This window comes from Pongo abelii, chromosome 8, assembly GCF_028885655.2.
Source record: "Pongo abelii isolate AG06213 chromosome 8, NHGRI_mPonAbe1-v2.0_pri, whole genome shotgun sequence".
NCBI classification, from domain to species: domain Eukaryota; kingdom Metazoa; phylum Chordata; class Mammalia; order Primates; family Hominidae; genus Pongo; species Pongo abelii.
Genome location: NC_071993.2, coordinates 60824493 through 60849140, shown reverse-complemented (window position 1 = coordinate 60849140; position 24648 = coordinate 60824493). Strand labels below are relative to the sequence as shown.

The 24648-nt window shown below is 35.7% G+C and overlaps 1 protein-coding gene and 1 long non-coding RNA gene across 6 annotated transcripts in view; one reads left to right on the top strand and one right to left on the bottom strand.

Moving 5' to 3' along the window:
- LOC129048244 (uncharacterized) overlaps window positions 1-11476 on the top strand; it is a 182601-nt gene extending 171125 nt beyond the window's left edge. For 2 of the 4 annotated variants that reach the window (XR_010141536.1, XR_010141535.1), the window contains exon 3: window positions 11255-11476. Coding sequence is in view for 1 of the 4 variants with exons in the window: in XM_054522344.2 (XP_054378319.2) it covers window positions 571-914 (344 nt within the window). In the remaining 3 variants the exon portion in view is untranslated. Of the gene's footprint in view, window positions 1-570; window positions 1149-11254 lie in introns of those variants that run through there. The other 2 variants (XR_008510437.2, XM_054522344.2) reach the window with 1 other exon arrangement.
- The window catches only part of LOC129048245 (uncharacterized), a 152486-nt gene extending 130314 nt beyond the window's left edge, over window positions 1-22172 (bottom strand). For both annotated transcript variants that reach the window (XR_010141538.1, XR_010141537.1), the window contains exon 1: window positions 22150-22172. This is a non-coding gene — a long non-coding RNA (uncharacterized LOC129048245). The remainder of the gene's footprint in view (window positions 1-22149) is intronic.
- Window positions 22173-24648: the final 2476 nt, after the last annotated feature.

Genomic DNA, 24648 nt, shown 5'->3' with positions numbered 1-24648 from the left:
GTTACAGGTGATGAATCCTGCCATGATTGGGTTCTTCCCTTCAAGGCATTGGGTTCCCTTCTGGCCCAGGGTATGTCTTGAAATGTCATCCAGGAGCTTAGACCTGGTAGGGGGGCCTTACTACTCTGCCCAGTGCCCTATCCTGCTGTAGCTGAGCCGGTAACTGAGAAGTAAGAAAAAGTTCTCCCCTATCTTCCCTCTGCTTTCCTCAACTGGAAGGAATGAATTCTTTTTGGAGCTGAGAGCTATACAGCCTGGGGCTAGGAGAGGGGTGATTCCAGCACTCCCTGAGCCACCCCATTGGTGTCTCAGGAGGTACAGTCATTGTGGCTTAGACTGCCATTCAAGTATATGAAGGGCCCCAGAGCACTTTAGCACAAGGTGGCAAGGCATGCATGAATTCAAGTTCCCACCACTGCTATCAGTGTTTCCCCTCTGGCTAGGGTTGGTTTGAAGGCTCCCTCCATGGGTGGGCATCAGCTGAGTTTGGTTCCATTTTCTTTTCTGCTATAACACGGCAGCACTGAGTTCAATACCTCACAATCACTGCGCCCTCTCTCTTCCCAACAGACAGAAACACACTCCACGCCATGCTGCTGCTGCCAGGGGATGGAGGAGCAGTAGCACTGCCAACTCAAGACAGTTTATCCTACCTCTTCAGTGCCTCCTTCAGGGACAATGAGTTAAAACCAGGAACCATGAGTGCTTACTTGATTTTTGGTTCTTATAAAGGTGCTTTTGGTGTAGATAGTTATAAATTGGTGTCATGGGAGGGGATGATTGGTGGAGCCTTCTATTCTGCCATGTTGCTCTCTAGTGTATTTCGGCACAGGGGTTTTCAGAGCAGTGACGCTATTCTGCATGATGTTTTTCCTAGTGGATACATGACATTTATTTGTCAAATCCCACAGTAATGTACAACACAGGAAGTAAACCCTAATGTAAAGTATGAACTTTAGTGAATAATAATAATGTATTATTATTGTTTCATCAATTGTGACAAATGTACCACAGTCATGGAATATATTAATAATAGGGGAAACTGGCAGTGGGGGCAGCAGAGGAGATGGGGGAGGACATATATGAGAATTCTCTGTACTTTCTGCTCAATTTTTCTGTCAACCTGAAACAGCTCTAAAAATAAACTCTATCTTAAAAAGAAAATGTCTTATCTTAAATGATCCTCTGACAATCTTTAGCAAATAAGGTTTATTATATCATATTACAAATGACAATGCTGAACTGAAGCTCACATATTAGTAACAGAAGAAAAAAGGGAACTTCTGATTTACACTGAGGTACCCATTTGAGCTATTACATCTCACCATCTAGTAAAGGATAAAAGCCTAATAGTATATGGACAGGCATGTCCATAGACTCTAGAGCTGTGTTGTCCAATACAGTAATGACTAGACACATCTTTATGGCCTGCCCTAAGTTGTTATCAGAATGTGGAGGTTAGAGAAGTCCCTTAGGAACATAATTGAGAGGAAGAATCTTATCATAGAAGAGACAAAAACAGAGAGAGAGGACACTAGCTACAAAATTCTTAGGATTGAGGGCATTTGTAACTTTCCCACTATGCTGTTTCTATTACCCTTTTAGTTGCAATATTTCTTAGGTCTGAAAATAACTTGAATTAAATTTCTCTACAGTACTTGTTAAAAATACATATTCCTGGGCTCCCAATGAAGTACTAACAGTTTCATTCTCTATGGACAGATTCTAGGAACCTGTAATCTTAACATGTTCTTTAGGTAATTCTTTCATATAATTTTAAAATTTTCTCTTTTAGCTGGAAGAAAATCCTTAAAATAAGTGGTGCTCATTTTTTTTGGTCATTTTGGTGATGGGAAGGGTGACCAGGACACCGATGACTCCAGTAGATGATGGAATAATTAATGAAAAGGAAAAGTCCTGGGTCCTTAAAACCTGCTGAAATGAAAGAGAAAGATTCTTTGTGTGGTTGTGAGGATGAGTGGGGATATATAAACAAGACTGAGACAAAAGGGGAAAGTTTTTGGAGCTGTGTAATATCACGTTAATACAATAATATATTGAGTATTAATGCAGGATATGTGGAATAATACATTCCATTGCATTTCCCGATAGCATCTATTTATCTAGGTGATGTTTTTCATGTTGACTTCTAGATGCAACATAATGTAAGAGAAAAAAACAGAAAGAGCTGGGTTTTTTTATTATTAATATTGCTCTGCCTCTTCAAATTCAGGTGATAATGGCCCAGTCATTTGACCTCACTAAATGTCAACTTCTTCAAATGTAAAATGAGTATGAAAAGAGCTTCTTTACTTCACTAGGTTAGGGCTTCCCTACCTCACAAGTTTAGGTTAGATAATTGGTAGAGTACCACATTAACAAATGTAAAGTGATACCTGAATGTAAGCTATCACAATAATGTCAAGGGTAGGAAATGGCAGACAGCAGCAGGATTTTAAAAAAGGGTAGAGAGTGAATTATCAGCATTTTCTCTCTTCTTTCATACTAGCATCTTGGGCTTTGTTGATGACTTTGTACTTAATAGCCATATTAGAAGGAATCAAATTATATCTCTAATTACCTTAAACTTAATAACAAAATCAAATCATCTGCCTCCATTTCGAATTACCATTTATTTCCAAAGCAATGACTCTGAAGTGTCACAATGCCTTCAGTACAGTGGGGTAAATGAAGCCTGGAGAAGGCATCCTAGGATGTTACTTTTCGTTCCATACTTTCCATGGGTGTGGAGCTTTCTAGGAGAATTAAATAGAAAGCATCGATTCAGCACTTCCTAGTCGCAAAAATGGGGATTTCATCTAAATGGCCCATGAAGCTGTTTCACATTAAATGCTCTCTTGTGTAGAATCTTTGTTAGAGGAAACATTGTGGGACCATTTACATAGCAATTATTTCTAGTCAGGTGTAAACAGTAATGTCATCTACTTTAGGAAACTGTTATAAAGTTCACTTAGTCTCCCACCTTGTTTCATATGTCACCACACTTTAACATGCATGTTGTCTGGCAGAGTCAGTATCTTAATACCTTGTATCGATAAGCTCTTAGAGGATCACAACTGTCTTGGAAGGGAAAAGATAGAGTGTTTCCAGAAAAGCCTGCTAGAATTTGAGGGAATTTGCTCATTGTGAGCCAGGTAGCATTCTCAAATATTTCACATGAGTACTGACATTCATCCTTTCTGGGGTTCCTGGCAGATATTGACTATTTTTATGGAATTAGTTCTCACTGAATGAAGCAAGTCCTCCTCAAGACTAGACTCTACTTATACACTAGTAGTTAATCAGAGTTGGCATAAGAGGTAAAATTGTTTCATAATTTTGGATATGGAAATCTCACAGGCTTTAAAATCCAAGCAAACCTCTTGTAAATAATGGCTTCAAATACCTATATAATGACTCTTATTCCTAAAATGAGGTAATAATATCTACAATATAAGGTTTTTGTAAGGAATGAGTGAGTGCACATGCATACATGTACACACATGCCCACACATAATCACACTCAGACATACAGCCATTCAGATGTTATTTCACATGCTATACATATCGGCAGAACTGTCTCCTTCCAGTATGATCACTTGGAAAGATGAGGCCAAGCCAATAGACTGATTTGTACTCTAAAAGTTCCAGCATACTCAATAAAACCAGGTCCTGGCATCAGTAACTGTGGCAGTTGCCAAAGGCAATCCTAGGTATTTAGATATTATCCATCTTATTTAAGAATAAAAAATAGCTGGGCATGGTGGCTTGTGCCTGTAGTCCCAGCTACTTGGGAGGCTAGGTGAGAGGACTGCCTGAGCCCAGGAGTTTGAGGACTGCCCGAGCCCAGGAGTTTGAGGCTAACCTGGGCAACATAAAGAGGTCTCTCTCTCACTCTCTCTCTCTGTCTTCCTATTTCCTACCCCAAAGCATGATTTTACCCCTGACATTATTGCGATTGTGATAGCTTATATTCAGCTGTCATTTTATATTTGTTAATGTAATATTCCACCAATTATCTAACCTAAATTTGGTATTAGTCTAACCCAGTGAGAGAGTGAGAAAGAGGCAAATGACTTAATTACCAGACCCCAAAGGAAAGGAAAAATAACATAGTAGATAAAATCCAGTGTTTATAGAACCATTTACACAACACCATGAGAAAATTTGAGACAAATCCAGAACATAGGAAATTCAACATGACAGCTGTCCTGAATGCTTCCCAAAGTCAATATTGTAAGCAAAAAAAAAAAAAAAAAAAAAAAAAAAAGAGGAGCCAAGATGGCCAAATAGGAACAGCTCCGGTCTACAGCTCCCAGCGCGAGCGACGCAGAAGACGGGTGATTTCTGCATTTCCATCTGAGGTACCGTGTTCATCTCACTAGGGAGAGCCAGACAGTGGGCGCAGGTCAGTGGGTGAGCGCACCGTGCGCCAGTCGAAGCAGGGGCGAGGCATTGCCTCACTCGGGAAGCCCAAGGGGTCAGGGAGTTCCCCTTCCAGGGGTGACAGACGGCACCTGGAAAATCGGGCCACTCCCACCCGAATACTGTGCTTTTCCGACGGGCTTAGGAAACGGTGCCCCAGGAGAGTATAGCCCGCACCTGGCTCAGAGGGTCCTACGCCCACGGAGTCTCGCTGATTGCTAGCACAGCAGTCTGAGATCAAACAGCAAGTCGGCAGCAAGGCTGGGGGAGGGGCGCCCGCCATTGCCCAGGCTCGCTTAGGTAAAAAAAGCAGCCTGGAAGCTTGAACTGGGTGGAGCCCACCACAGCTCAAGGAGGCCTGCCTGCCTCTGTAGGCTCCACCTCTGGGGGCAGGGCACAGACAAACAAAAAGACAGCAGTAACCTCTGCAGACTTAAATGTCCCTGTCTGACAGCTGTGAGGAGAGCAGTGGTTCTCCCAGCATGCAGCTGGAGATCTGAGAACGGGCTGACTGCCTCCTCAAGTGGGTCCCTGACCCCTGACCCCCGAGCAGCCTAACTGGGAGGCACCCCCAAGCAGGGGCAGACTGACACCTCACACGGCCGGCCAGGTACTCCAACAGACCTGCAGCTGAGGGTTCTGTCTGTTAGAAGGAAAACTAACAGAAAGGACATCCACACCAAAAACCCATCTGTACATCACCATCATCAAAGACCAAAAGTAGACAAAACCACAAAGATGGGGAAAAAACAGAGCAGAAAAACTGGAAACTCTAAAAACCAGAGTACCTCTCCTCCTCCAAAGGAACGCAGTTCCTCACCAGCAACGGAACAAAGCTGGACGGAGAATGACTTTGACGAGCTGAGAGAAGAAGGCTTCAGACGATCAAATTACTCTGAGCTACGGGAGGATATTCAAACCAAAGGCAAAGAAGTTGAAAACTTTCAAAAAAATTTAGAAGAATGTATAACTAGAATAACCAATACAGAGAAGTGCTTAAAGGAGCTGATGGAGCTGAAAACCAAGGCTCGAGAACTACGTGAAGAATGCAGAAGCCTCAGGAGCCGATGCGATCAAATGGAAGAAAGGGTATGAGCCCTGGAAGATGAAATGAATGAAATGAAGCGAGAAGGGAAGTTTAGAGAAAAAAGAATAAAAAGAAACGAGCAAAGCCTCCAAGAAATGTGGGACTATGTGAAAAGACCAAATCTACGTCTGATTGGTGTACCTGAAAGTGATGGGGAGAATGGAAACAAGTTGGAAAACACTCTGCAGGATATTATCCAGGAGAACTTCCCCAATCTAGCAAGGCAGGCCAACATTCAGATTCAGGAAATACAGAGAACGCCACAAAGATACTCCTCGAGAAGAGCAACTCCAAGACACATAATTGTCAGATTCACCACAGTAGAAATGAAGGAAAAAATGTTAAGGGCAGCCAGAGAGAAAGGTCGGGTTACCATCAAAGGGAAGCCCATCAGACTAACAGCGGATCTCTCGGCAGAAACCCTACAAGCCAGAAGAGAGTGGGGGCCAATATTCAACATTCTTAAAGAAAAGAATTTTCAACCCAGAATTTCATATCCTGCCAAACTAAGTTTCATAAGTGAAGGAGAAATAAAATACTTTACAGACAAGCAAATGCTGACAGATTTTGTCACCACCAGGCCTGCCCTAAGAGAGCTCCTGAAGGAAGCACTAAATATGGAAAGGCACAACCAGTACCAGCCACTGCAAAATCATACCGAAATGTAAAGACCATCGAGACTAGGAAGAGACTGCATCAACTAACGAGCAAAATATCCAGCTAACATCATAATGACAGGATCAAATTCACACATAACAATATTAACTTTAAATGTAAATGGACTAAATGCTCCAATTAAAAGACACAGACTGGCAAATTGGATAAAGACTCAAGACCCATCAGTGTGCTGTATTCAGGAAACCCATCTCACGTGCAGAGACACACATAGGCTCAAAATAAAAGGATGGAGGAAGATCTACCAAGCAAATGGAAAACAAAAAAAGGCAGGGGTTGCAATCCTAGTCTCTGATAAAACAGACTTTAAACCAACAAAGATCAAAAGAGACAAAGAAGGCCATTACATAATGGTAAAGGGATCAATTCAACAAGAAGAGCTAACTATCCTAAATATATATGCACCCAATACAGGAGCACCCAGATTCATAAAGCAAGTCCTGAGTGACCTACAAAGAGACTTAGACTCCCACACATTAATAATGGGAGACTTTAACACCCCACTGTCAACATTAGACAGATCAACGAGACAGAAAGTCAACAAGGATACCCAGGAATTGAACTCAGCTCTGCACCAAGCGGACCTAATAGACATCTACAGAACTCTCCACCCCAAATCAACAGAATATACATTTTTTTCAGCACCACACCACACCTATTCCAAAATTGACCATATACTTGGAAGTAAAGCTCTCCTCAATAAATGTAAAAGAACAGAAATTGTAACAAACTGTCTCTCAGATCACAGTGCAATCAAGCTAGAACTCAGGATTAAGAATCTCACTGAAAACCGCTCAACTACGTGGAAACTGAACAACCTGCTCCTGAATGACTACTGGGTACATAACGAAATGAAGGCAGAAATAAAGATGTTCTTTGAAACCAACGAGAACAAAGACACAACATACCAGAATCTCTGGGATGCATTCAAAGCAGTGTGTAGAGGGAAATTTTTAGCACTAAATGCCCACAAGAGAAAGCAGGAAAGATCCAAAATTGACACCCTAACATCACAATTAAAAGAACTAGAAAAGCAAGAGCAAACACATTCAAAAGCTAGCAGAAGGCAAGAAATAACTAAAATCAGAGCAGAACTGAAGGAAATAGAGACACAAAAAACCCTTCAAAAAATCAATGAATCCAGGAGCTGGTTTTTTGAAAGGATCAACAAAATTGATAGACCGCTAGCAAGAATAATAAAGAAAAAAAGAGAGAAGAATCAAATAGATGCAATAAAAAATGATAAAGGGGATATCACCACCGATCCCACAGAAATACAAACTACCATCAGAGAATATTACAAACACCTCTACGCAAATAAACTAGAAAATCTAGAAGAAATGGATAAATTCCTCAACACATACACCCTCCCAAGACTAAACCAGGAAGAAGTTGAATCTCTGAATAGACCAATAACAGGAGCTGAAATTGTGGCAATAATCAATAGCTTACCAACCAAAAAAAGTCCAAGACCAGATGGGTTCACAGCCGAATTCTACCAGAGGTACAAGGAGGAGCTGTTACCATTCCTTCTGAAACTATTCCAATCAATAGAAAAAGAGGGAATCCTCCCTAACTCCTTTTATGAGGCCAGCATCATCCTGATACAAAAGCCTGGCAGAGACACAACAAAAAAAGAGAATTTTAGACCAATATCCTTGATGAACATTGATGCAAAAATCCTCAATAAAATACTGGCAAACAGAATCCAGCAGCACATCAAAAAGCTTATCCACCATGATCAAGTGGGCTTCATCCCTGGGATGCAAGGCTGGTTCAATATACGCAAATCAATAAATGTAATCCAGCATATAAACAGAACCAAAGACAAAAACCACATGATTATCTCAATAGATGCAGAAAAGGCCTTTGACAATATTCAACAACCCTTCATGCTAAAAACTCTCAATAAATTAGGAATTGATGGGACGTATCTCAAAATAATAAGAGCTATTTATGACAAACCCACAGCCAATATCATACTGAATGGGCAAAAACTGGAAGCATTCCCTTTGAAAACTGGCACAAGACAGGGATGCCCTCTCTCACCACTTCTATTCAACATAGTGTTGGAAGTTCTGGCCAGGGCAATTAGGCAGGAGAAGGAAATCAAGGGTATTCAATTAGGAAAAGAGGAAGTCAAATTGTCCCTGTTTGCAGATGACATGATAGTATATCTAGAAAACCCCATTGTCTCAGCCCAAAATCTCCTTAAGCTGATAAGCAACTTCAGCAAAGTCTCAGGATACAAAATCAATGTGCAAAAATCACAAGCATTCTTATACATCAATAACAGACAAACAGAGAGCCAAATCATGAGTGAACTCCCATTCACAATTGCTTCAAAGAGAATAAAATACCTAGGAATCCAACTTACAAGGGATGTGAAAGACCTCTTCAAGGAGAACTACAAACCACTGCTCAAGGAAATAAAAGAGGATACAAACAAATGGAAGAACATTCCATGCTCATGGGTAGGAAGAATCAATATCCTGAAAATGGCCATCCTTCCCAAGGTAATTTACAGATTCAATGCCATCCCCATCAAGCTACTGATGACTTTCTTCACAGAATTGGAAAAAACTACTTTAAAGTTCATATGGAACCAAAAAAGAGCCCGCATCGCCAAGTCAATCCTAAGCCAAAAGAACAAAGCTGGAGGCATCACACTACCTGACTTCAAACTATACTACAAGGCTACAGTAACCAAAACAGCATGGTACTGGTACCAAAACAGAGATATAGATCAATGGAACAGAACAGAGCCATCAGAAATAATGCCACATATCTACAACTATCTGATCTTTGACAAACCTGACAAAAACAAGAAATGAGGAAAGGATTCCCTATTTAATAAATGGTGCTGGGAAAACTGGCTAGCCATATGTAGAAAGCTGAAACTGGATCCCTTCCTTACACCTTATACAAAAATCAATTCAAGATGGATTAAAGACTTAAATGTTAGACCTAAAACCATAAAAACTCTAGAAGAAAACCTAGGCATTACCATTCAGGACATAGGCATGGGCAAGGACTTCATGTCTAAAACACCAAAAGCAATGGCAACAAAAGCCAAAATTGACAAATGGGATCTAATTAAACTCAAGAGCTTCTGTACAGCAAAAGAAACTACCATCAGAGTGAACAGGCAACCTACAAAATGGGAGAAAATTTTCACAACCTACTCATCTGACAAAGGGCTAATATCCAGAATCTACAATGAACTCCAACAAATTTACAAGAAAAAAACAAACAACCCCATCAAAAAGTGGGCGAAGGACATGAACAGACACTTCTCAAAAGAAGACATTTATGCAGCCAAAAAACACATGAAAAAATGCTCACCATCACTGGCCATCAGAGAAATGCAAATCAAAACCACAATGAGATACCATCTCACACCAGTTAGAATGGCAATCATTAAAAAGTCAGGAAACAACAGGTGCTGGAGAGGATGTGGAGAAATAGGAACACTTTTACACTGTTGGTGGGACTGTAAACTAGTTCAACCCTTGTGGAAGTCAGTGTGGCGATTCCTCAGGGATCTAGAACTAGAAATTCCATTCGACCCAGCCATCCCATTACTGGGTATATACCCAAAGGACTATAAATCATGCTGCTATAAAGACACATGCACACGTATGTTTATTGCCGCATTATTCACAATAGCAAAGACTTGGAACCAACCCAAATGTCCAACAATGATAGACTGGATTAAGAAAATGTGGCACATATACACCATGGAATACTATGCAGCCATAAAAAATGATGAGTTCATGTCCTTTGTAGGGTCATGGATGAAATTGGAAATCATCATTCTCAGTAAACTATCGCAAGAACAAAAAACCAAACACCGCATATTCTCACTCATAGGTGGGAATTGAACAATGAGAACACATGGACACAGGAAGGGGAACATCACACTTTGGGGACTGTTGTGGGGTGGGGGGAGGGGGGAGGGATAGCATTGGGAGATATACCTAATGCTAGATGACGAGTTGGTGGGTGCAGCGCACCAGCATGGCACATGTATACATATGTAACTTACCTGCACATTGCACACATGTACCGTAAAACCTAAAGTATAATAATAATAATAATAATAAAAGAAAAAATAAATAAAATTATAAAAAAAAAAGAAAGTTAATACTGTAAGAAAAAAAAAAAAAAAAAAAAAAAAAAAAGGAGTGGAATTTGTCTTCCAAAGAGATTAAGGAGATATCTAAATCTAATGGAATGTGTGAAACTTAATTGAATTTTAATTCAAAAAACAACTATTAAAATATATTTTCAAAAGCAACTGGGAAAATTTGGGGATGAACTGGATGTTAGTAAGTCTGTGTTTCCTTGGGTCTAATACTAGTGTTATAATAGTGCATGGGAGAATACCCTAGTATTTAGAGGTGAAATGTCATTATATTTGAAACTGATTTTCAAATCATTCAGCAGAAATACACACAACACCTCCCTGAAAACAAAACAATGAAACACACAAGTACTACATTATATTGAAAAATCAAATATAGAAAAATGTTAATAGTAGTTGATAAGTGGTGGATATATGGATGTTCATTGTATTGCTCTTTCAACTCCTCTATATGTTCAAAATGTCTCATAATAATTAATTTTTAAAAAATTGAAGTTATATTGCCCCAGTTTGAATGCTGGCTTTACTTTTTATGTACATGACCCTGGGCTGGGGACTTTACTATTTTGTACCTCATACTTGTCACCTGGTATTGGAAATAATAATAGTGTCTTTCTCAGTCATTATTATAAAAGTCAATGATCTAATACATGTGTAGTTCTTAAAACAGTGCCTGAAATATTAACTTTCACTACAGAATAGAGAAAGGCTGAAGGAAGTGCTGATCTCGAGTAGAAAGGTGGACAGAGAACATTGCAAATAACACAGCTTCTCCTTCCTCTCTATCCTGTCCATCCCAAATCTCAAACAATTATGATATCCAAAACAGAACATCCACATTCTTCAAAATGTGTAAGTTATGCCCTAGTTAAATTCAGTTCCAATTACCTACTTTATAAAGGGTTCTTCCCTATCTACAGGAGACTGTGGGAATCACAGCATCGTTACTGAGATCGGCAACCCTCTCCCGAGTCACGCACTGCCAGCCGCATTGCCTGCTCCTCCACTGCTCCGAATTTCTGTGTTCTCCTTGCTTTTGATTGCTGGAGTTGTTAATTTTGGTAAAAATTCAAGTATGTATTGAAAAGTTTGTTATTGTAGATACAACTTTTCAATATGTTTATAAAGGGAGAATTTTCAGGATATCTCATGTCGCATTGCCAGTAATAATATCTAAGTGAGCATAAAAGGGCAGAAAATGTTCTTGTATGTCATTACTTGGGTCTGAAAAATAACCAAAGTTATTTCAGTTCCCCCAAACAGGATAAATCAAAAAGCTTTTGCTTCCCCAGAAATATAAATATAAAGGAAAATGTCACTGACACTTGGAAAATATATATTAACTTGAAAGAAGTCTTGTGTTATAGATTGGGAAATTATCAGATTATAACACATAGGTAAAATCATGAAGTTGAATAAAATTATTGTAAAAAAAATCATCCAGAGTAGAAGATAAAAATATGGGGAGAATTTGGAAAATTTCAAATTTCAGTGGCAGAAACAGCAGCTACTACAGAGGTTGAAAGGAAATATTTTATAACACATGTATACGTACACATATGTCTATGCACATACATATAGACACACCAACATACATGCATACATTATATTCACACAGAGTAAACTTTACTAGAAATAGGTAATTTAATTTTGTAGGTCAAAAGAGTGTTGGGTTTTATATGGCAGGGAGACCTTAAAATTTACAAACAAAAGAGACAGTAATTAAGATAAAAATTGAGAAGCAGTCATTGGATTTCATCCATAGGGAATAATTGATAACCTTTATGAGATGAGTTTTAGTAGAATAATGGATAGGACTGAAAATGTAGCAGATTGATATAGGCAGAAATACAAAATAAATTGTGGAGTTCATACCTGTTCTTTCCTGTAATCCAGAAACAAGCATACAAATCTTACTGTATATCACCTTTAGATTTCATATAAGCTTCTCAAAAATTAATACATCCCAAAGTAAATTTGCTCTGTCTCTGTCTTTTTTCTCCCTCCAACCCCTGAAATTGCCCTTCTCCAATACTCTGCATCTCAGTTAATGTCACTACTGTGCGTTCCATTTGTAATATAAAAACTGTTCAATTGAAGATGAGAGTAGATAGCGAGACTTTAACAGCTTCTAAAGCACTCACTCATGCAAGTAGGGGTAGTTCTACCATTTTCTGTTTAGTACAAGCCCTCAGTTTCTGGGGATGAAACAACTTGTGGAGGCAGAAACGAGGGATAAAACCATTTTTACAAAATTTTCAACCTGCCATTTTGTTTCACACGGCTTGTTGAAGGGATTGATTGCAATCCTTATCTCAGTTTCATAGCTGTAGAGTCAATACTTTTCCCAGATTTAGACAAGCAGTTGGGTCTTACTCCTGGGGGCTGTTTTATTTTTATCTTTCTCAGAAGCTTCATAAATATTGGAGCAGAATGTATATCTATGGTCAGCTAGCTAAACGTTATTTTGCACTAGAAGTCACCCCTCTGATTTATTTCTTTTCCTCAAATACAGTTTATATATATATATATATGTGTGTGTGTGTGTATATATGTATATATTTAGGTTTCCAAATAAGTTAATTAAAGTATTGATTAGGATTGCACTATTCTGTAATGTGATTTTGGAATTTGTATACCAAATACACTGATGATGTCATTAAAGAAAGTATCAACTCGATCAACTTGTTCAAAGCCAAGATGTGATGTAACTCTTTTAGTGGTAATAGGATAAGCAAATATATGCAGTCAATTGCATAAAGGGGAAGAAAGTACAATGGAATCAAGAAAAGGATGTATACAGTACAATATTGTACTGTACCTGGAAACTATACACAATATACAATTATTGTTGACTACAGTCACCCTGTTGTGGTATCAAATAGTAGGTCTTATGCATTCTTCTCATTTTTTGTACCCATTAACCATCCCCATATCCTCCTTGTCCCCCAGTACCCTTCCCAGCCTCTGGTAACCATCCTTCTACTCTCTATGTTCATGAGTTCAATTGCTTTGAATTTTAGATCCCATAAATAAGTGAGAAAATATGTTTGTCACTGTTCTGGCTTATTTCACTTAATCCAATGATCTCCAGTTCCATGCATGTTGTTGCAAATGACAGGATCTCATTCTTCTTTATGGCTGAATAGTATACAACTATTGCTATATAAATTTGGAAAAGATACTTAGCCTTTCTGAGTCACAGTTTCTTCTTCTGATGAAAGACAATAATTGTACAGATTTCATACTTTCCATAGGTTGATGAAATTAAATGAAGTAATGCACAGAAAGGGCCTAGCATAGTGCCTGGTACAGAGGAGGGGTGCAATAAGGGTTAGCACTACTTACTAATTACTTACATTAGCTACTAGATGGATTAAATAATAATGATTAAGAGGATGGTTTTTGCAGTAAGACTTCCTCGGTGCAAATCCCAGCTTCACTACTTAGTGTTTATGGGATAAGGTACAAATTACTCAATTTCTCTATTTCTTTGTTTCCTCATTTGTAAAATAAGAATAATAATCGTTTTTAATCTGATGAAACTGTTCTCAGAATTATTTAATTGATACTTAAGAAAGTTGGAGCACTTCATAGAAGATTATGTAATAAATGTTAGTTACTGTTGTGCCAATAATGCATATGAAGTGGATGCCAATATTTTCACCAATCTTTATAAGTAGAAGAAATAGAAAGAAGAATGTTCTTTATAGATGAGATGAAAATACCCACACAAAAGATGGGTTTCTGATCTTGAATCTGCTGCTTAAAATCTATGAGATGTTCAAAATACTTCTCATCCTTGTACTGTTTCCTTAGCTGTAAAATGAAAGGTTTGGGCTTACAGCTTCGGTTATTAATGACTTTAGAAAATTCGATGGTACAGGTACTCAATACATGTTTAATTGTGTTTTAAAATAGTGACTAAAATGGGAAAGTATATGCAAAGGTAATAGATGTTGTTTTTTCTTATCCACTTTGTGGCAGATAGTATTGAAGGCACTTTGGATACATTTTCAAAACTTAACCTAAAAATCTAAAATATTGGAGATTATCATTCCCAGCTTTTCAAACTATGGAATTAAATCTCATGACATTAATATTTTTCCCAAAGTAATAGATAATAAACAACAGATGCAGTATTTTTTCTGTCTTAATCCAAAGATCACATTTCTGTGATATCTCCTGGTAAAATGTACATTATTATGCTGTGGGAAAAGTTAATATAATTTATGAAGTATATTTATTTTTTCTTGCTGCTATAACAAATTACCACAAAGCTAGTGATTTTGTATAACATGAATTTGTTATCTTACTGTTCTGTAACTCAGAAGTTCCAAGTTCTGTAACTTTCCAATACAGGTTTCACTGAGCTAAAATGAAGGCACTGGCAGTGCTGCATTTCCTTGTGGAGGCTTTAGGGAAGAGTCAGTTTCCTTGCCTCTTCTAGCTTCTAGAGGCTACCTGCATTCTTTGACTCATGGCCCTTTCCTCCATTTTCAAAATCAGAAACATTGCATCTCTGTGACCATTCTTCCATACTAAAAGGTCCTTCTGGACATCACAGCATGGAAAGGTTATTTGATTTTAAATACCCTTGTAATTAGATTGGACTCTCCAGGTAGCCCATGACAGTCTCCCATCTGTCAGGTCCCTTTTGCCATTCAAAGTAACATACACAAGTTTCAGGGATTAAGACATGGACATCTTTGGCCATCACATTCTGCCTCCCACAAGTAAAGTTGACATCAAAAGCACGTTCAATAAAAAGAAACATTGAAACAAAATTAAATCTTTTGCTCTGTCAAAGACACTAGTAAGAGGATAAAAGAAAATATTTTCTCTGGGAGAAAATGTTGGCAAATGACACGTCCCATTGAGGACTTATAGATAGAATATTTAAAGAATTGTCAAAATCCAATTGCAAGAAAACAAGCCCATTACAATATGGGCAAATATCTGAATAAATATTTTACAAAAGAAGATGCACAGTGGCCAGGCATGGTGACTCATGCCTGTAATCCCAGCACTGTGGGAGGCCAAGGCGGGTGGGTCACCTGAGGTTGGGAGTTCAAGAGCAGCCTAGCCAACATGGTGAAACCCCATCTTTACTAAAAGTACAAAAATTAGCCTGGTGTGGTGGTGCATGCCTGTAATCCCAGCTACCTGGGAGGCTAAGACACAAGAATCGGTTGAACCCAGGAGGCAGACGTTGCAGTAAGCCAAGATCACACCACTGTACTCCAGCCTGGGTGACAGAGTGAGACTCTGTCTCAAAAAAAAAAAAAAAAAAAAAGATACGTGGATGGGATGGCACATAGCCTGTGAAAAGATGCTAGACATAAATAATCATTAGGGAACTGTAAATTTGATCCACACTAATATGTCATTACACACATATGAGAATAGTTATTTAAGGAACAATAACACCAAGGATGATAATCATAATAACATTATGCAATTACATGATATTATTTTAATAATTATAAACACAGGCAATACCAACAACTACTGATGATGCCAAGTGCCTGGAAATCTCATTTATTGCTGCTGGGAATGAAAAATGGTACAGCCAGTACAGAAAACAGTTTGGAAGTTTCTTAGAAAGTTAAACATACCATATGATCCATAACTCCTGCTCCTAGGTGTTCATTTACCTTAGAAAAATAGAAGGCAAAATTTCTAATTGTGAGGCTGAGTGTTGATGGCATGCCCCAATTTGCACACAAAGTTTCAGCAAACATAGGACTTAGTTTCAGAGTTTTAAGGAAATATCTTTCTATTTATTAGTTGACCACTAAGCTAACCAAACACAGACTTCGGTGCCTATATATGAGAAATATAGACTTTTGAAGAATTCATTTTAAAAAGGTGCTAAATTAAAAACAAACTGTAATAGCAAACATGACAAAACTGGGAGGGGAATATTTGGTTTCTAGACTTGCAATTATATGGTTGAAAATTTCCATTCGCTTTGTTATTCAACAACAACAACAAAATAAGACACATGGAGAAGCAAGGAAGTATGATCTATAAATTAAACAAAAAACAATCAGTGGATACTGTCACTTATGGAGACTCTGACATTGCACTTACTAGGCAAAGATCTAATGGGTTATTTTAATACGTTCAAATAACTATAGGAAATTCAGGAATTTGAGAGCAGCCTGGGCAACAGAGTAAGACCATATTTCTACAAATTATTTTAATTATCCTGGTGTGGTGGCATGCACCTGTAGTCCTAGGGGCTCAGGAAGCTGAGGCAGGAGGATCACTTGAGCTCAGAAGTTCAAGGTTACAGTGAGCTATGATTATGTCAGTGCTCTCCAGCATGAACAATGGAGGAAAGAAAAAGAAAAAGGAAGGAAGGAAGGAAGGAAGAAAACAGAGCTCAGAGTCCTCCAGGATTCCAAAACTATACAAACATCACATAATAGGAGTTTCAAAAACAGTAGAGTCTGAAGAGAGTATTTAAAGAGAAATAATAGCCAAAACCTCCTCATATTTGATTTAAAAAATTAATCTACACATGGAAGAATCTCAACTTCCAGGTAGGATAAACTCAAAAAGATACATATCTAAACATGTCATAAGTAACCTGTCAAATAACAAAGACAAAGAGAGAGTCTTGAAAACAACATTTTTAAGAGAGAAGCAACTGATCATGTGTAAGAAATCTACAATAGGAATAACAGCTGATTTTTTATCAGAAATTATGGAAGCCAGAAAGCAGTAGGGATAGGAAAGAAGGAATAAAGGGAGGGAGAAGAAAAGACAGGAATAAAACAAATAATACTATATTCAGCAAAATTGTTATTTAAAAATAAATGAGAAATTAAGACCTTTCTATATTTTTAAAAAACTGACAGAATTCATTGCTTGCCTTATAGAGAATGCTAAGTACAGTCCTCCAGAGTCCTTCAGAACACCATTAGATAACATTAAAAAATTCAGAAGAAATAGACAAATTCCTAAGACATGTATCTATGAAAACTAATGCAAGAAGAAATGTAAAACCAAAATAGACTCATACAAGTTAAGAAATTGAAATAGTAATGTAAAAATTCCCAAAAAACAAAGAAAACACTTTTCACAATGAAAAGCCTAATCCAAAATGGCCTCCTCCATGGATTCTCCCAAATATTTAAAGAAAATTAACATCAATTCTTCACAAGCTCTTACAAAATGCAGAAGAGTAGAGAACACTTCCCAACTCATTTTCTGAAGTCAGTGTTCCTTTTATTTCAAAACCAGACAATGACATGACAAGAAGAATAAAACTACATTTATCCCTTATAGATCTGAAAATCCTCAAAAAATACTAAAAAATAAAACAAATCTAACAACATATAAAAAAGGATTATACTCTACACACAAGTGGGATTTATTCTAGGTATATTAAGATTGATTCAACGTATCAAATCAATATAATAAATAATAGAAAAAAGAGGAAAAACAAATGATCATCCTAAAGGGAGAAGAAATATTTGACACAACCCAATACTATCTAATGATTTCAAAACAACAACAACAAAACAAACTTGGAATAGAAAGGTATTTCTTTAGCCTGGCAAAGGGTATTTATGAAAAACCCACCATACTTGCATACTTAGTAATGCAAGACTGAAATATTTCCCCTTAAGTTTAGGAACAATACAAAGATGTTCACTCTCACCACTTCTATCGAACATTTTACTAAACATGCTATCCAAGGCAATTAAGCAATAAAAAATAGTTATCTAAATTTGAGAGAAGGAAGTAAAATTCTCTCTAGTCACAGATGACGTAATCTTATATATAGAAACCCATAAAGAATACACAAGAACAACTATTGAAGCTAATAAGAGAGTATAGCAAAGTTGCAGTACATTGAATCAACAAACAAAAATCATCAGTTGTATTTCTAGACAACAGCAATGAATCATCTGAAAATGAAATTAAAGAAAAACAACTCTATTTACAATAGCATCAAAAATAATAAAATACTTAAAAATAAATTTAACCAAGGAAGTTCAAGACTTGTACAATGAAAACAACAAAATATTGCTTTAAAAAAGAAAACCCAAATAAATGAAAGATATCCCATATTCATGAATTAGAAAACATTTTTCAAATTGATAATATTCTCAAGATTGATCTACAGTTCACTGTTGTACCTTTCAAATTTTTAATTGCCTTTTTAAAAAAATTAACAATCTTTTTAAAGAGTTTTATGAAAATACAAGAAACATAGGATAGCCAAAACAATCTTGAACTAGAAGAAAGTTGGAGAACTCACACTTTCCCAGTTAAAAACATATTACTAAGCTACAGTAATCAAGTCAGTGTGATAATGGAATAAAGATAGAAATAGAAATCAAATAAAATGAAAGAGAGTTCAGAATTAAATCTATGTAACTATACCAATGAATTTTTAACAAGGTTTCCAAGATCATTAAACAGGAAAAAATAGTCTTCTCAACAAACGGTGCCAAAACAACTGGAAATCTACATGCAAAAGAATAAAGATGGAGACCTACCTCATACTATATTCAAAATTAACTCAAAATGGATCAAAGATCAATATGTAAGAACTGAACTATAAAACTATGGGAAGACATCATATGGGTAAATATTTATGAACTTGAATTAGGCAGTGACTTCTTAAACCACAAGTAACCAAAGGAAAAAATAATTAAATTGAAATTCATGAAAATTCACTATCAAGAAATTAAAAATACAAACCATAGAATAAGAGAAAATATTTGCTGATCATGTATCCAATAGAAGTCTAGAGTCTAGAATATGTAAGGACTCTTACAACTCAATAACAAGATAAATCCAATTAAAAGTGGGCAAAGAGCTTGAATAGAGATTTTTTCCAAAGAAGATGTACAAATGGCCAATAATCACATGGATAGATGCTCAACATTATTAGTTACTAGGAAAATACAACTCAAAACTGAATGAAATACAACTATACACAATTATAATAGTTATAAAAAAAGATAAGATCATGTATTGGGAAAAAAGTGGAGAAACTGAAACCCTCGCTGATAGTGGAAATCTAAAATAATATGGCATATGAAAACTACTTTGCCAGTTTTTCAAAAAGTTAAAGATAGAGTTACCATAAGAATCAGCAAATTCAGTCTTAAATATATATTCAAGAGAGTTGAATATATACATCTATTCAAAAATTTGTATATGAATGTTAATAGCAGTATTACTCTTAACAGTCAAAACTTGAAAGCAACTCAAATGTCCACCAACTGAAGACTAGATAAACAAATGGGTTATGCTCATGCAATGGAATATTTTTCAGCCATAAAAAGGAATTATATATTGATACATGCTATAACATAGATTAACCTTGAAAACATGCTAAGAGAAAATCTAATCTCTAAAAACTACATATCATATTCCAGTTATATGAAATGTCCAGAATAAGCAAATCAATAGAAACAAAAAGTAGGTTAGTAGTTGCCAGGTGCTGGAAATGGCTGCTAACGGGTATGGGGATTATTTCTGGGTTAATGAAAATGTTTAGAATTAGACAATTGGGATAGTTTCATAATTTTGTGAATATACTAAAAACCACTGAATTGTATACTTTATAGTGAATGTCTTGGTATGCTAATTCTATCTCTATTCAGAACAAAACATAAGCCAACATTTATAAATTTCAGAAACAACATAGGTTGAGAACCTCAGGTGATGTGGCGTTCCTTTGAACTATAATGTTGAATTTGGAGGAATTTTAGGATTAATTAATAATTAATTAATTAATAATTAATGAGTCCATAGACTCATTAATTATTAACTCTAGGTTTGCTTCAAAATGATTAATGATAGTGCAGAAATAAGATCCAGTAATACCATTTTTGTTTGTAACTTGGAATCAACTCAGGATACACAATAGCATTCATTTAACAGCTACTATGTGAAAGCCAGTGAAGATAAACACATTTTTAACCAATATAATCCTTTGGGAAAGAAGAATATTATCTTCATTTTACAGATTTTAAAATGTGGGTCAAACTGATACCAAAGTGAAAGACCTGACAAAGGGCAAGGCTAGGATTTGACATTGACATATTTGCATCTAACTACATCCTCTTCCTGCTTTTTAATACTTTTACTACAATGTTTACACTTTATCCCCATCCATGTGGAAATATAAAATGTGGGTATTTGAATTAAGGCCCTGTTATAGCCATAGAACACTATAACACCATGTTATCACTGTCAACATTTATGAGTTGTTTAATTGGCATATTATGTACAGTCAGCTGGGGGTAGAAGGGCCAACATATCACAATATGATAAACATAACAGAATTCCTCAGTTTCTATACAAATAATCACAACAAGATGTGGCTATAACACTTCTGAGGAAAAAACAATCACAAGGGGATATCTTCTGCACCATGAAAAGCCTTCATGGCTTCATTTCAGGAGGACAGATTACCCTCTGCTCTCCAACTGCTTGAAGGTTGAGTTTCTGGCTTAGGCAGCTTCAAATAATTGAACCTAATAGCTGTTGTTCTGTGGCCTTTGGTCCTTTCCCCAAAGAAATATGTATGGATATAATGAAGAGTTACTTCTAGACAGATATGTAGACTGTTTATGCTATATTCATGATTTGTTAAATAATTTTATATTAAATATAATTTGGAAAGTCTGCCTACTTACTGCACTATATCAAAGCCCCTAGTGTGAATGCACAGTGGTTCACAGTACCTTATCTTCACTTTTAACTCTGTAAAGTCCAGAATCAGGCATAATCTCAGTAATTTTTATCCACTAAACTTCCTTCTGTAGATGTTTCTATTCTTGGAAATATTTATGGGTACTTTAATGTGAATTAGGAAGAGAGCTTTTCTGACATTTTCTCACAAATTATCAGCCTGCTATGCAAGCAAGTGGAAATTTACACAATGAAAATGAAGATGCTAGGTTTCCAAGCCTAAGGATCAAATTTAGAAATATGAGTATATTATTTACCAACTAAAATTGAGAAAATGTTACATAGAAATTCTAAGATCAATAAGCAGATTGATCTGCATGTAAAAGATGAATACAAGCAATAACAATCATAGAGAGAGAATGGTACCTGAGTTTCTTGTATAGAGCCACCCTGTCAAAACTTTGGTGCCTACAAAATTAGCAACAGAAGAAAGTTGCATATATGTATATATATACATATATGCTCAGCCATACTTTTCCAGGTAGATACTAATGTTTGTAAGCTGTAATGAACACAAGTAAAGTCCTGAAGTTAATATACACCCACTGCCTACACATTCTCCAATACAGGCTTCAAAACACAAGCCTGGGGATTGGCTCTTGGTTGCAGGTACTTTGCTAATCATTTATAGTTTATCATTATGCCTTAATATTATACTTTTGGTGGTAAGACACGATTGAACTTTCATTTACATTTGAAAGTCTTCTTCAAAATTTGAAACAAATACTTGGACAATATATGCAGTATTAAGGAAATCTGGAGAAACATATTGAACAGACTTCAAGTATAAAATTGTTTCTGGCTAAAGAAACAAAGATTATGTTTTCCAACTTGCCTTTAAAACATTGAATAAGTTAATAAAGATTATGAAGGATCAAAGCAAACTCAGAAATGCTAAGACTACCCATGTCAAAATCTGGAAAATTTTTCACTGAATTTAGATAAATGGATATGAATTAAGGAAAAACTATTATCTTCACCTCCTGGTATATTTAGGATTTACCTCAGAAGAACTACATTTAACAATTAGAAGGTAAGTACATTTTAAGCTATCTGTCCAGATGTGCAAATTTTTTAAGTTTCTTACCATATTTCAAAGTTTACTTCAAGTTTATTGGAAAAGCATTTAAATTATGCTAGAGTATACACAATAAAAGTGATTTCTTACTTTTCCATTTTCCAAGGGGGTAACCCCCAACTTTTCACTCTGTATATAATAGGGTGGGGGTGAGAAAGAGAGTAAATTCAAAAAAATTTGTGTTACTCATTTTTGACAGAAACAATTTTCAAATTCTCTCTTTTAAAAATAAATGTCAATATATATTAAGCTCACCCATGTAGTAGTTATGAATCTACTTCATTCATTTAAATAATTATATGTTATTTAGTATATGAACATACTTCTTTTAATAACTCTTGCCATTCATGCTTATTATCAGTATTGATGCAGTGCCTGTATGTGTACATTAAGTCTGAAATTATACTTGTAAATTTTGAGATGTGCTACAATCTTTATATCTAAACCAGTTTTCACTCCCATCTGTATCAGATTGTTCTTTTTTATCTGTATCATCACCCTCAGTGAATATTGTAGCTTTAAAATTTAAAAAGTTTTTTAAATTTGCCGTTATTAGAAGTTTCCTTGGTATTAGGAATTAGAAAAGGTTATTTGCTCAACTCTATCTGTTTAACACTCTACTGGAGAGTGTGAGTGGTGCAGCCAGTGAGATAAATAAATTAGAGGCATTAGAACATGAAAGAAAAAAAAAGTCTATTTTTTCTAGCAAATGGCATAATTTTATCATAAATCCTTAAATATTTAGAAAAACTAATAGAATTAATAAATGAATTCTATATCAATACAAAAATATGAAGTGTGTTCTCTATACTAGAAATAAAAAAAATTCAAAAGTTTATATTTTTAAAAAGCATTTTAGAAGAAAATAAATATCTAGAATTAAATCTAACCAAGTTGTGTCAGATATCACTATGAAAATATATAAAAATCATTGACAATAGTTTAAGAACTAAATAAATGGAGAAGTATCCCCTCTTAAAAATCTTTTCAAGTGACATATAATAATTGTATGTACTTATGGGGTACAGTGTAATGTTTTGACCTAACATTTCAGAAACATTAAATCAAGATAATTAATCTATTCATCACTTCATCAACTTATTTTTTTTCTGGTGAGAACATTAAAAATCTGCTTTTAGTAAATTTGAAATATAAAATACACTATTATTAACTGTGGTCACCATGCAATACAGTAGCTTACTTAAACTTATTCTTCCATTCTAACTGAAAATTTGAACCCTTTGATTAACATCTACACTTTCCCCATCCCTTTCTGTACCAAGAAACTTCCCACTTTCTGTTTCTATGAAATTGACATTACACTAAGTGAAATAAGCCAGGCACAGAAAGACAAATATTGTTTAATATCACTGATATGTGGAATCTAAATAGAATTTAGATCTCATAGAAACAGAAAGTTGAAAGGTCAATATATAACATTATTAAATTTGCTATTGTGTTGTTTGAGCTCCTTTTATATTCTGGTTATTAATCCCTTGTCAGATGGGCAATTTACAAATATTTCCTCCCATGTTGTGAGTTGTCTCTTCACTTTTTTGATTATTTCCTTTGCTATGCAGTTTTTTAGCTTGATGTAATCCCATTTATATATTTTTGCTTTGGAGGTCTTAAACAAAAAATCTCTGCCCAATCCAATGTCCTAGAGCATTTCCCCATTTTTTTTCCTTCTAGTAGTTTCATCGTTCAGATCTTAGGTTTAAATCTTTAATCTATTTGGATTTAATATTTGTGTATGGTGAAAAAGAGGGGAGGGGTTAGTTTTATTCTTTTACATATAGTTATCCAGTTTTACTGGCACCATTTATTGAAGACCATTCTTTCCCCTATTGCATGTTCCTGGCACCTTTATCAAAGATTAGTTGGCTGTAAATTTATGGATTTACATCTGGGTTCTCTATTCTGTTTTATTAGTCTATGAATCTGTTTTTATAACAGTACCAGGTTAATTTGGTTACTATAGCTTTGTAATAAATTTTGAAGTCAGGTAGTGTGATGCCTCAAGTTTGTCCTTTTTGCTCAGGATTGCATAGATTATTCAGGGTCTTTTGTGGTCCCATATAAATGTTAGCTTTTTTTTCTATTTCTGCTAAGCATGTAATTAGTATTTTGATGAGAATTGCATTGACTCTGTAGAATTTTTTTGAGTTGTATTACTATTTTCACAGTATCGATTATTCCAATTCATGAGGATGGAATACCTTTTTATTTTTTAGGTCCTCTTCAAGTATTTTTATCCATGTTTTATAGTTTTTCTTGTATAGGTCTTTAACTCCTTTCATTAAATTGATTCCTGGATATTTTATATTGTCTGTAACAATTGCAAATGGAATTGTTTTCTTGATTTCTTTTTCAGATTGTTCACTGTTGGCATATATAAATGCTCTAATTTTTGTATGTTGATTTAGTATTATGGAACGTTAATAAATCTGTCATTATTTCTAACAGCTTTTTGGTAGAGTGTTTAGGATTGTCTAATACAACATCATG